Below are 13,872 nucleotides of genomic sequence, written 5' to 3' on the forward strand. Positions count from 1 at the left end.
AAGGGCACATACCTCTGTTGCAGGCTCCATCCCCGGCCCTGTCAGGACAGGTGCTGGAGGCAACCAATCAATGTGTTTCTCTCACATGGACGTTCCTGTCTCTCTCTCTCTCTTTCTCTCTCTCTCTCCCACTCTCTCTAAAAAGCAATGGAAAAAATATCCTCGGGTGAAGATTAAAAAAAAACTCCCCCACTACTAGCGACTTGATTGATTATAACAACTCTTTCCCTTAGGAGCTGCTGTGCTTTCTCATTGTAAAATGTAATTAGCAGATGTAAAAAAAGGTTTACTAATCTTATTGGGTATAATTATGTTTCTTTATATGTAAATTCTTTCATGTTCACAGATTACTTCTCTTTCATTTTAAATAAACAGGTTAGAAGTCAAACGTCATTACCAATTTGAATAAAATCATTACACTTTTTAATTTTATTTTATAAAACAGGATATTACTTTATTTTCCAAAAAAATTCAAATTAGTTGGCTTTATTAAGGTTGGACTTTCCAATAGCCAGACCAAATGTCTTAATGTAGATATTCTGCCAAAAGTATTTGAGAGCATCAAGTTATAAAAAAGCAACATGACCTAGGAAACTAGAGACCTGCACAGCCATTCATCAATGTATTTAAAGTGTCTAATGGTGAATGAGAAATGAGATGCCAGACGGATAGTGTCTGCTTGCCCCTCATACGTACCTTCTCTCTTTGCCTTCTGTTTGCCTTCTTTTTGCTGTCAGGTTCTCTTGCGCCTTAGTTTCCAGTGGTTTGGTCATGGGGAGGGCTAGCAGGAGATCACTTCTCTTCAGATGACTTCTGTTCAAGACTCCTTCTCCTGTCTCCTCTGCCCCCTTTTACTGGATTATGGTTTTGTACTGCCATTCCCAATATACTGCCCCTGACTTGAAAATAGTCGCTTTATGAACCCTCCTTGAGTCACCCTAATTTGAGTGTACCATTTCCCTGACTCATACAGTACCTTTGAAAAAGTGGTGAGAAATGTACCCTTTCACAGTTCAGTAGAATATCTAAATGGATTATCTGAAACCAAGAAATGACTTTGTAAGTATATATGTATACTTTCGGGCATACATATGTACAAAAACACACCCTTCATGTTTTGAAATGTGCCTTCCATGACTTGATTTTCTTCATATTTGATGCTGAAACTTCAGATTCACCATCAGTAGCTAGCCATCTTTGACTTAATTATCTAGTAACGAAAATGAAGTAACTTTGCCTCTCCTCTCTCTGGCTGGCTTTGTTATTGGTGCTGGGCATTTTGTTAGGAGGAAGGTTCTGGTGAGGGGTTCAGTCTGCATCTTGGCCCATAATGGAATTGAACTTGTGACTTCAAACCTACTAACACTATGCTGTACTCAGCTACAGCAAAACAGCCACAGGCCCTTTCAGCGCGGGCGCCGAGAGTTAGCTTACTCTGGATGAGGTGATGCTGCGAAGCGGGGTAAAGATACAGCACAAGCAACCCCTTTCTGTTTCTCCCCGGCCCCCCCAATTCCCCATGTCAGTGAGCTTCCTCTTGTTTTTCTGCTAAGCTCCACCATCCATCAGTACACAAAAGCTCATGCTCCTCCTCAATTCAGCTGAGAAGACAGGGACTGAACACGTGCGCCGCCAGCCTTGCTTGGAGCAGGTCGGGTTTGGGAGGAGGAGAGCACTTCTGTATGTTTCTAGAAGCAAACTCAGAATAGCCATCACTCTATTCCTCCACACTTTGGCTCTACATTGCCCTTCTCTCCCTCTCCTTATTTCATTTCCTTGAACCTAAGAGGAGCATGAAAGCTCAGGGCAGTGTGAGAAGGGGAGGGCCAGTGCTAGAAACCCACTTCTAGCCCTGAATCATTTTTTTTTGGTAGTTTTCTAACTTTATTTGACAACCAGCAGTTAGCTGTCATCCACATTAACTGTCTGTAGACCTTTGAAAGTGGTGATAGGCATGTAAGTAAGCAACGTGAACACTGTATTCGGTGAATCTTCATCTTCATTATGTTTTCTGGACAACTGTACCCAGCTGTGACATAGGACATTCCTGATTCCTTTGGCCCGGGGAGCTTCGTTGAGCCTGATGTCAATGTGCACATCTGGAGTCCCCCTCTCCTTCACGGCAAATTTCCAGATCTCTCTGAGTGCCTGAAGGGCAGGCTTCTTGAAACCCATTCCCTGGATGTGCTTGTGAATGTTAATGGTGTTTTCTGCGGTCACTACCTCGTCGATGGCAGCATGGCCCTTCTCACCACCCTTGTTTGCGGGAGGCATTCTGCCAGGCCCAGGTTGGAAAGGGAGAGCGTGAGGTACTGTGGGAGAGGCAGAGCAATGTTGCAAGTACAACGTCCCGGTCACCTGGAGGCATGGGGCCCTTCTCCTTCTCATCTAATTTCTGATTATATACTCATGTTTCACCACAAGCAACTAGTAGTTTTAATACCAGAGAGCAGTCAAGTCTGAAAAGACAAAGTTACCGGCTTTAATGTTCTGCGGCAACAACAAATCCATCCCAAGACCAGGTGGCAGGAAGCTATCATGGTGATGGCTGCTGTTGCTAAACCCAACATCACTGAAGGAGTGCTCAGGCAAGCTCTACCCCCTGGGGGAAGAGCACAGCTTCAAGCTGATCTTTCACTGGAAAAAACCAGTGATGCTATTGAATAACACGAAGGTCCCACCCTGCCGACCTTCACCAGTAAGTTTGACAATCAATGGGCAAGGATGTTTGCAAAGATAACAAGTAACAAAAACCTTTTGGAAGGAATTGATAGGGAAGATTGTGTGTCTCAGGTCTTAAAATGGTCTTCTTTCTGCAAACCTGTCTTGAGATGTGTGCAAGTTTCTTACAAGAAGACTTAAATTTACTCGGATTCTGAGGAGCTTCCTCTGAGCTGTGCTTTAGGGGCTCATTGCTCACCAGGGGTGCCTTGGCTACCTAAAGATCTTTGGCAAACCAGAAACTGGGGGAAAGAGATGCAAGATTTGTACCATTTTGGGCAAACACAAAAATTTCAAGTGTACCATAGTGTTTTAATGTGCAAACAATGGGAAGCCTTAAAAAGGCAGCTGGAGTAGAATTGTAACCTTCTTGGACCCTGAAAGAGTATTAAGGTGTCTAAAAGGCCCTTAGCTCTTTTACATCCCAGTTACACCCCACCTCATCCTCTCTGTCGTGTGCAGTCACACTCTGGCAGCAAAAGGGACAGATACAATTCATGCGAGGGAGATATAAGAACCCTCAGCCCTATCTAGAATAGTCATCTTACAGGTAAAGATGAAATAATCTGTAACTTTGGTCCTTATTTGGAAATTAATTTTTGTTCTTCTTTAGAGACAGATTGAAGTCCATGAGCTGTCAAAGAGTTTGTCGAGATAGTTATGAAGTTTTCATGGCCATTTTCAGCATTCCAAAGAGCTCCATGGCAATTGTATGCTTCCCTACCATGTGCCTGCATGGATGTGACTGAAATAGGACTTAGTTGATTCGGACTGGAATTCTGTCACCTCAGCTTGGTAACAACAGATATCTCATGCTGATCAGAAGCTTTAGCAAAGGAATAGATTTTTAAGTAATACAGAAATGAGAAATGAGTGACTTTTTACTTAAATAGTTTTATAGAAAAATCTTTCAAGATTGCAATGCATAGAGGAAAATAATAAAAGGAGTCCTTGATTAATGGATGGACCATTTTTTTCTGTGAATATTTACTGGACCCCTATTATGTGCTAGACAACCATGTTGCATTTGTAAACAACACAGAGAACATCCCTGTAGAATCTATATTTTAGTAGGGGAAACATAATACACAAATTAACACAGGTTGAGATCAATGTAATGGAGGAAATATGTAGGGTGATGTGGGTGGGAGACCACGTTAGATGGGGTGGTCAGGGAAGACCTGCTGAGGAACAGAAGTTTGAGCTGAGGCTAAAGGATAAGAAAAGCCTGGAAGGATTTGGGGAAAACATATGCAGCAATAGTCATGAGGTGTGGAGCAACAAAGGGGCTTGGCCAGGTCAGGGAACAGGAAGGAAGCCAGTGTGGCTGGATCAGGTGAGTGAGGGGAAAAGTGGCCAGATGCCAAATTACAGGGATCCTGTGGCAAGAGGTTGAGTTTTATTTTAAGAGCAGATTTCTCCATTTAAGAGCAATGAAGAAATGAGTGAAGTGCTTTGAGCAAGATTTTGGTATTAACTGAGTTTTTTTTTTTTTAAGATCAGCTTGGTTACTGGTGTAGAATGGATTTAAGAGGGGCAGGAATGGAACCAGGAAGAGTGGTCAGGTGGTTTCAGAAATCCAGATATCACAACGACTTGGACTATAGCTTGGCGTTTTGCTCTACCATCCCTAGGGCATGGCCTGAGATGGCTAATTGAACTCTAGATATTATGTCCAAATTTTTGCCAGCAGATAAGAGGGAGGAGCATGAGGAAAGCATGTCCTTTCCCTTTAAGGAGACTTTTCAGAAGTTACACTCACCACCATGTTAATGGTCATGGTTAAAAAGGATGGCTGAGAAATGTCATCTCCTTCTGAGGGGCTAAGTCCTAGGTAAAAATCTAGGTCCTATCTAGAAGTAGAAAACAGTAGAGGGCAGTAACTTCTATTAAAAATATATATTCTTGGCAAATATATGCATATATATTAAAAAATATATTTTTGGTAAATATCTATATTTTCCCATATATATGTATATATGTGCTTGTTTTTATTTTTATCAAAATACCTAAGTGGCTGTAAATGAGTTTCTTTCTTTTGAAATTGAAATTCTGCTTCCTTGACCTCCAAGTCAGACTTTTGGACTCTCTTAGAGTTTGTAAGTCCAAGATTCACAGAGCAGTTAAATGTGGATCAAGGAAATTAGTTTTATTAACAAGCTGAGCAAACACCAAATAACTCCCCAGACATGCGGCTGTCTGTTAACAACTGAGTTAGAAAGAATTCAGAGTGGACTTGAGGTCAAAATGATGCTTTCTGCTCCCACACCACAGCTCAACCTTGAGACCCTCTTCTGCCTGCACAGAAAACTTGAAGTCCACTTATTCAACCAGTGACCTGGGCTTCAGGCCTCTCTCACACGGGCTTGTCAGTGGGATATGGAGAGGAGGGGTGGGCTCCTTGCCTAAGAAGGGAGGCCCCGCCTGGTCTCCTTGCCCTGCAGAGAAAGGAAGCCTGGGCTGTATGTGGGCAGGTCAGAGACTAAAGGGAGAGCCTGTTCGACACTCTTGCCCAATAAATATTGATCTCTTGCCTCCCTGTTTCCCTTTCCATTTGAGAAGAGAGAGTAAGAGGTGGAGATGTAGTAGGAACTATGCCTTCTGGAACTCCCCATGGGGACTGGGGAGTCTCCTCATCTGTGGGCTGAAGTGAAAAGGCAATAGGAGGAGAGGATTTTTTTCATAACTAAAACAATCAGAAAAGCGGAAGCTAAAGCAAATTTTTAGGAGGGTATGGTGATGAGTATTTTGAGTTGTGCAATTAATTATGAAACCTCAGCACAGGGGAAAGAAGAAATGAATAAAAGCGGCCCTGGCAGTGAGCCTCAGCTGGGTGGGTGTCCTCCCGTGCACTCAGAGGTCGCCTGTTCAATTCCCGGTCAGGGCACATGCCTGGGTTGTGGGCTCGATCCCTGGGAGGGGGCGTGCAAGAGGCAGCCGATCAATGTTTCTCTCTCTCTCTCTCTCTCCCTTCTTCTTTCTCTAAAAAAAATCAATAAAAACATATTTTGAAAAGCAAAAGTGCAAAATGCCAGGCATTTTCAAATGATGCAAGCTGATGCCTTAATGCACTGAAAGAGAAAAAAAAAAGGGAAAAGCCATGTAAGGACAGTGGCAGAGAAGGCAGGATGGGACAGAGGGTGGGGATGGGCTAAGAGGTTAGGGCAGGGTTGAGGGTAGGGAAGGATGGCAACAGATGTCCCTTCCACAGAGACCTGGAAGAGAGGGTATATTATTAGGCTTCTGGCACACTCAAGGGGTAATTCAAGTCAGGTTAACACAAGAACTATTTATAAGGTGTGGGCACAGCGAAAGGGACCAACACAGGATCAGGAAATACTCAGGACCTGAAGGGACAAGGGTACAGAGTGGTCCCTAGAAGCTGGCAAGAGCTTCAGCTGTGGGAGAAAAAAAAAGCAAAATGCCAGGTAGAGAAACACCGAGTTGGTGGGGAAGGAGATGAAGAAATCAATGCTCTGAGTTCTCTCCCCTCTTTTCCTCCCATCTCTTATTGTCTCCCACTGGCTGAACTCACCAAAAACCTGAGGCAAGAGACCCAGGTGCCACAGTCATAGAGCACCTCCTAGGACAGACAGGGGGCAGAGAAGGAGTGTGCAGTATTCCTGTGGGATGCAGGGTAGGAGGCTGTGGGAAAGAGGCTGTACCAAGATTCCTGCCACCCTTTAATTAATGAATTGCGTCCAAACAGTCACCAAGTAAGTGAACAGACACTTTGTTCCTGAGGGGCTCGTAAGCCAGAGTAGTGTTGTGGTTCTGATGTCAGGTGATGGAGGCCGTGGGGGCCAGGAGTGCCTGGCAGAGTTAGTGAAAGCTTCCCAGGGAGGTGGCTGTGGCATTTGTGCAGAAGATCAGCAGGTGGAGGAGAGGAGAGTCAACACGGAATAGCAGGGGCAGGGGTGCAGTTGCTGTCAGGGTACGGCAGGGAGACTTGAGGTTGGGATGGAGATGGGACAGAGTCTGATATCCAGACTTCAGGAGCCAGGCTGAAATTTGAATGGGCATGTGGGAGTCAACAGAGTTTTATGCAGGATGTTACTTCTTCGAAGAAAGGATGGGGGAGCTGATGCAGAATGCTTTCCCTTCTTTCATTTTCCCTCTCTACTTCTAGTTCCCACATGCCACCTTTTTTAGTGTTGTTTCTGGGAGATGAAACCTTCAGGGTGGGGGGATTAATTAGATTGGATTTAGTATAGGGAAAAGAAAAAGAACCATTCCAGGTTTTTAAAAATTTTCCTTTTCAGTTGCCAGTAGGGGTTTAATTTGAGGGTGGTGGAAATATTGGGGATGCTGGCACAGAGGTTAAAACGCTTAATGAGCCAAAGCTTAGTGGTTGACCACAATAAAATAAAAATGAGATACGACTTCATGACAACTTGAAAAGTTGTCTTGAAATACTATCGACATACCCTGATGCCTATTATTGCAGATGGCAACATAGCAAATGTTGAACAAGTGAAAACCCAGGCATGTACTCTCACATTACTTTTCCACAAGTTGATAGGCAAAGAGAAAACTCTTCAAGAGTTTTGGGGAGAAAATCCTTTATCCAATTATTCAAACAACCATTTTCTATCTGCACTTTTATTCTGTACCCCCTTTACACCTGTTTAATTAATCCTAAACATGATGCTGACTGCTAATTAAACAGCCCTGAAAGTGACTGACTGAAGGTAGTAATTTGAGATAATTAGTTTTGGTTTCAAACACTTAATTTTCACAGTTTGTGCTCCTTTTTAGACAGGGGCGGCTCATTATTATAGGCAGGGTGGGGGTTGTAAGGCATTTTACTGCTGGACTCTGAGTAGCTCTGGACTCTGAATAATCCTCAGTGGGAGGATTATTATATATCCAAATAGGGCAAGGAAATATGCCATATCATTTGCTATAGAATGTCCCCCACCCCCACCCACACACCCCACATTCATCTTGCAGAGAATTACTTCCAAAGTGAAGGTCAAGGTCCTGAATAGCTTTCACTGGAACATAGAAATGCACATGCTCTTGATCTTTGGGAAAGTTTTACCTAGTAAGGGTAGATCTCACTGAGTCATCTATGCTCTACACCCCAGGTCCTCTAGAAGCAAGCAAAGGTGAAAAAGGCCAAGATTTGGTGTGTGGTTAGAGATGTGGAGGTGTGTCCTTGCTGAGTCACCATGTATTACAAAGGCACGAAGCCTAATCAAGGCAACAGTCTGCCAAGAGGTGGCTGGTGTAACTGGCAGATAAAGCAAAGGGGCAGGAAGGAGGCAGGTCAGACTGGTTTTTATGGGCCATAGTGTTAACAACCAAGATAACATGGTCCCACTAGGAGAATAGGACCAGGAAGAATTGGGGGTTAAGTAGGCTAACTCATTGTTAGAGTCAATAGAGAGAGATACAGGTTGTACAGAAGCCGAATGGATCCTGCAGCACCCTGGAGAGCTCCAAGCACATTCTTTTACTTCTGCTTCCTGCGTAACTGAGGCTTTTTTATTTGGGGAAGTTCAGTGTCTTGTCACTGGCCAACATTATGGAGTAGGACTCTAGATCTAAGAAATCCAGAAGTTGAGGGCTTTTCACAGATGTGACAAGGAGAGTTGAACCTTTATATGGATTGGGAATCATTTGGCCAGGAGGTGGTGGGTGAAGGTTGGATCTCAGAGCATCCAGGACTGTATGGGAAGATGGAACTGCAGGTTCTCTGACATCAGGGCAGGGACACTGGCTGCAGGATCTGATGCAGAGCAGAGTTAATTGTTTTATGTATGAGTCAAACTAACATCTTCAATTAAGCTCCCTGAGTTAGGGCATCGTGTAGTCATTTTGACCTGTGAACTTCCACACCCCAGCATGGTAGCAATGCAGTGATGAGATACACAGTTGCACAGCTCACCCTCCCAAACTGCCCTTCTCTGTTCACTCTTTATATTTTTCTTGGGTCAGCACATGCTTTAACTGTGACCTCCATTGCCTTCCCACCTTTCTTTACCTCCAGTTCCAAAGACACTCTTAAATTCCAGATCCCCCAATGCTATTGCCCATTTAGTTGCTTTCATTCATCTCATAAGAATATCAAAAGAAGCAAATCAAAAGTTAAACTAATTTTTTTTCCTGACAAATCTCATTTTTTTTTTTTTTTAAAAAAAAAAAAATCTATCTTGGTAAAGACCAAACATCATCTATTTAGTTACCAAAGTCATGGAACTGAGAGTCATTCCACATTTCTCCTCACCACCTGCACCTTTCCTTGTCTGTCAGATGCCTACGGGCTCTACACCTCTCCTTTCCCCCTTCATTGTCTAGTTTCTGTCTAGCTTTGCAGTTTTATTTCCTGACAGCCCTCCCTTGCTATCCCACATTCCTGCTACCTGAAAGCTGCAGCTCCTGGAACCTGCCATGCCCTTTCCTGACTGTGCCTTTGGACATGCAGTTCCCCGTGGCTGCAATATTCTCTCCTGCCTTGTTTGCAGATTTCCTGCATCTTCTGTGCCCCGTCTAGACTTCATGTGCTTCCTCAGTACTTCTTTAGCAACCGTGCGCTCTTCTGTTAGGTTGAGAGTGAATGTTACATTTTAAAAGTTTTTTATTTATGGCATGTAGTTAATTTGTCACTCAGAACATATTTAGGAGAAACAACCCAGGATTTCTAGTTTTGGAATCTTCTAGCAATTCACCCCCTTTATATCAGAAAGACTCTTCCCAAAGAAATTATTGTATGGATTCCTGTTTTGTGATGTTTCTTGGAGATTGGAAAAATGTTTTTATTAGAAGATACATAGTTGGCTATTCCAAAATCTTTTTGTGGTACTCACTCATTATATTAATAATCAGTGAATAGACTTGCAAAGCTATATATTTAAAATAATTTACCAAAAATATAATCTTAAAACTGAAATGGCATTGTGTAAAAAAATCTCATATTAAAGTTTCTGTTCGTCTCTGTTCAGCCTTTATGTCCTAAAGCCGAAGACAATTTCAGAGGTGACCTTTTCTGATGCATATATATGTACTCTACCTTCATTTCTGTCCTATTTCTGCCCCAGATCTTTTCACATACAGACTAAAAAGAAAAACAACATCAAAAAGCACAAATATTTTGTTTTGCTTTCAGAAACAATGGAACCTGAAGCAAAGCTAAATTCTTTCTTGCTGTCTAGAAACGTGCCTTGAAGGAAGGTGAGCCTACAGACCATTATAAAACACTCTCTAATTAAATTGTTGTTCATAAAACCTAATTTCAGCTTCAAGTTGCTGTATCTAGGCTTCTCATATTGTTTAGGCTGTTCAGTCTCTTGTGACAATCCATCATTCCGTACGATTCCTCATGGGTTGAAATGACCTGTCATTTGTCTTGCAGATACCTCAAATCAGCTATGCATCCACAGCCCCAGAGCTGAGTGACAACACCAGGTATGACTTCTTCTCTAGGGTGGTCCCACCTGACTCCTACCAAGCGCAAGCCATGGTGGACATTGTGACAGCACTGGGGTGGAATTACGTGTCGACACTGGCTTCTGAGGGCAACTATGGAGAGAGCGGTGTGGAGGCGTTCACGCAGATTTCGAGGGAGATTGGTAAGCATATATTTATGGGATGATTGTATTTGGGGGCGACAGGTTGTGGAGGTCCTATCATCTCCTCTGATCTGTATGGAGTAATTAGAGCTCCTACAGATGCACGACCTAGGCTGTCCACTCAAGGGGGAAGCTGGGTTTATTATAAATGATTTTATTGTTCATGGTCTGTCAAGGTGACACTTTGGTGCTAATTTAGGAAACAGAGCTTCTGACTCAGGCAGACGTTTTTTAAAGTTGTCTGTTTTGATGAGGGAGTTTGCTGGCACATTAGAGCCACTGTAAATTTGAATAAATGACATACTTTTTGATTGTTCTAGATGGAAGTTTACATTAGCAAGTCATTAAATTAAAAAAAAAAAAGGCAGTGGAATTTACATTGAACTCTAGAGGGATTAAGACTGGTAATCATTTTAAAACAATACTGAAGGAGCCCCCAAGGCTATGCATAAGCAACATACTGATTGTCATATTTGGCTTCTTGCATTTTTGTTCTTACCTTAAACACTGAAACTTTAAGTTTTGCCCCCATGAAGGGCAAAATGTAAAAACTTGGTTAGGACAAGATGCCTATGGACTCCATTCCGGGCTTTTCTCAAGGTGCTTATCTAAGTCTCTACAGGCATTTCACCGGGTGTATGTTTATTTATGAGGTTGTGAATCCATTCCACTAAGTAGGAAAAGAGCAGAACAAAACAAAAAACAACTTAGAGGACAGATCTTATTGCTGATTGGTCAACAACATAACTTTGTGGATAAAGGAGATACGTTTCTGTTACTTAACAAATACTACTACTTTTATTAAGAACTACTGAATAAAATTTACATATTTTTTTCTGTAAGCGTAATATTTTGTGGAAAAATTAAAGGGCCTATTAGCTGTTTTGAGTAATGTCAAACTTGAAGGAAGAAATTATGTTGATAATTTATTGTGTTTCTTGGAGACTTCAACTCAGGAAAAGATCATAGGAGTGATTTGGACTTATCCATAATTAGCAAGGACAAAGCGTTATTGGTATAATTTATTGGAATAACGTCTTCTCTGGAAAGATTTGCAGATGCCTGGGATCTGTTTTTGCATATAATAGGGCAAAAAAATTTATTTTACATAATATTTGATATGTTTAAGATTTGTTCCAGTGCTGTGCTGTTGCATAAAACCTTGAAAATACAAAAAGGCCTGGTGTTATTGGACAAATTGGATTAATTGATTTAATCGAACAGCTATTCACACCTGTTGTTAAGCGTCCATGATACCATAATGTTTGCTCTTTGAAATTTAAAATTATATCATTATTGCTATAAAAATGACCCAAAACACTTTAAATGCTGGCAAATTTTATTACCTTCTTGAGTAAGATTCCCAAGTTTTCCTTAGAGGAAATGCTCACTAAAATGAAAATAATAGCTTCTGGAATTAGGATTAATGCATTATTTAAGCAGCTGATGTCAGTTCTCACCAGAACGGTAATTCAACAAGAGAAGGAAACTAATACAGTATGTATTGAAATTGTAAGTTTTCTATAGTGATCCTGTATATTCATCAAATACAGGGTACATTTCATGTGCATGAAACAGGTGATGATGAAAAATTAAATACAGGACATAATTTCACGACTGTTGGAGAATCTGATAAAATGCATTGCTCTAAAAGTTAAGTGAGATCACAGTTTTATTCTTTTGACTAAAATAAGAAATACTAGCCTCACTTTGTAGGGAGCATTGCTACACTTTGGCAATACTGTCACATAGAAGGATTCAGATGGTGCCATTCACTATTCCTGCTTCTGTGTCAGTCATTATTATGGGAGAAAACAATTTTAGTGCCTTGTGTCTGCCCCTGATGAGAGCAACATGTTTCTTCTATGTTGATCCTTCCAATGTTCTGTGACTCGATTGGCTGTCCATTCTATTTCCGTTCTCACTTATCTTGGGAATGGAGGAGGGCTCGATTGTCAGTTAATATGCAGAATACTGAAAAGGCCAAATTTGTACCATACTAGAGTATGCCATGGAATATATTATATATCAAAATCATTCCTCATTTTAATGACAAAGATTTTATCTCGAACAAAAATAGCTGAGAATTAAATCTTTTACATGACAATGATATTAATGGGAATGTCAAAGGGTAGCAACTTAACCCATTCTGAAGTGAACTGCTGACTCTCATGAAAATTCATTAGTTCTGTAACATTTGCTCCTCTTACTATAATATTGATGACATCTTTGTCACCATGTTAGTAGTGTGTTTTTAAATATTTTAGTATCTTGACTTAGGAGTTAAGTAATAAATTTATTTTCTGGATTGTCTGCCTATTAATAAAATTATATATTTTCCCAACTGTTATAAATTTTCTTGTACTCTGTTCTGAATTTCTCTCTTTAGCAGCATTCATTCCTATGCTTTAACTCTGATTAATTCAGGCAGATCATAATGGAATGATAGTGAAATGGAAATCTGTTTAGTGATAAATTGCTTGTACAGCTTGATTAGAACATTTTTCATTTTAACAAAATCTGAGACTTGGGTAAGTGTCTTTCATGAATCTTGGGGGATGAAATTATGAGTAAGGGATGGTCATGGACAGAGACATCAGGGATGGCTCTTCTCTAGTCAAGATCCCTCTGAGGGAGACAGGGACAGGAGTTATTTCATAAAATAAACATAAATAGCTCCTTGGTATCCTAGCTGTTATAGTCTCATACCAATGCATCCTTTACTTAGGATTTTTACTGGAGAACGCAAAAAATATATTTGAGATAAGCAAATAGCACAATTTGACTGAAGCATAATTTGCATGGTGAGGTAGGGGAGACAAAATAAGACTTGACATGGACAAGCAGTTGAGTGTTTCGCTCCGTAAGGTGGTAATTTTGTCTTTTCTGTGCCTGACAATGGAGGAAAATGCTGAGGAGCGAGGGATCTATCAGGATGTGTATTTAAGATTGTACAAATGAGAACTGGAAGGTAAGGAGACCAGCGGAGCAATATCAATCTCAGCTTGATCTGGGACAGGTAGGAGAAACGGGGAGATGTTGGACAAAGCGCGCAAACTTTCAGCTCCGTAGGCGATCTAATGTACAGAATTGTAACTATAGTTAATAGTACTGTGTTGTATACTTGAAATTTGCTAAGAGAGTTGATCTTAAGTCTTCTCACCACACACGCATACAAAATAGTAACTGTGTGAGGTGATGGATATGTAAACTAGCTTGATTGTGGTAGTTATTTCACAATATATATGTATATCAAAACATCATGCTGTATACCTTAAATGTATACAACATTTACTTGTCAATTAATTATACCTCAACAAAGCTGGAAAAAATAAAATTGGTATAAATGAAAAAAAAAAAAAGATATGGGAATAATGGCCTAGACTTAGCAACGGAAAGCTAAGAGTGTGGCAGAGTGTTCTCTTCTTTTGATGGGTCTGTGGCCACGGGAGGGCCCTCAGTCTCTGTTGAAGAATATTTCCACGATGGGAGATGGTAGGATATTGAGCAGATTTTCACAAGAGAACATGAACTTTTATGAGCGGGAATAGCTGAATATGTGTGTGTGGTACAGAGA

At 41.1% G+C, this 13,872-nt stretch overlaps 1 protein-coding gene and 1 pseudogene across 5 annotated transcripts in view; one reads left to right on the forward strand and one right to left on the reverse strand.

The window, feature by feature from the left end:
- Positions 1-13,872, forward strand: part of GRM8 (glutamate metabotropic receptor 8) — a 688,454-nt gene that overhangs the window by 134,397 nt on the left and 540,185 nt on the right. For all 4 annotated transcript variants that reach the window (XM_081148115.1, XM_081148114.1, XM_081148113.1 and 1 more), the window contains exon 3: positions 10,079-10,295. In XM_081148115.1, the coding sequence (XP_081004241.1) occupies positions 10,079-10,295 (217 nt within the window). The remainder of the gene's footprint in view (positions 1-10,078; positions 10,296-13,872) is intronic.
- LOC308561989 (large ribosomal subunit protein eL31 pseudogene) lies at positions 1,903-2,274 on the reverse strand (annotated as a pseudogene). Its single transcript has one exon. The product of its transcript is annotated as a large ribosomal subunit protein eL31 pseudogene (transcript).

The sequence above is a fragment of the Miniopterus schreibersii genome (assembly GCF_964146895.1).
Source record: "Miniopterus schreibersii genome assembly, chromosome: 9".
Taxonomy (NCBI): domain Eukaryota; kingdom Metazoa; phylum Chordata; class Mammalia; order Chiroptera; family Miniopteridae; genus Miniopterus; species Miniopterus schreibersii.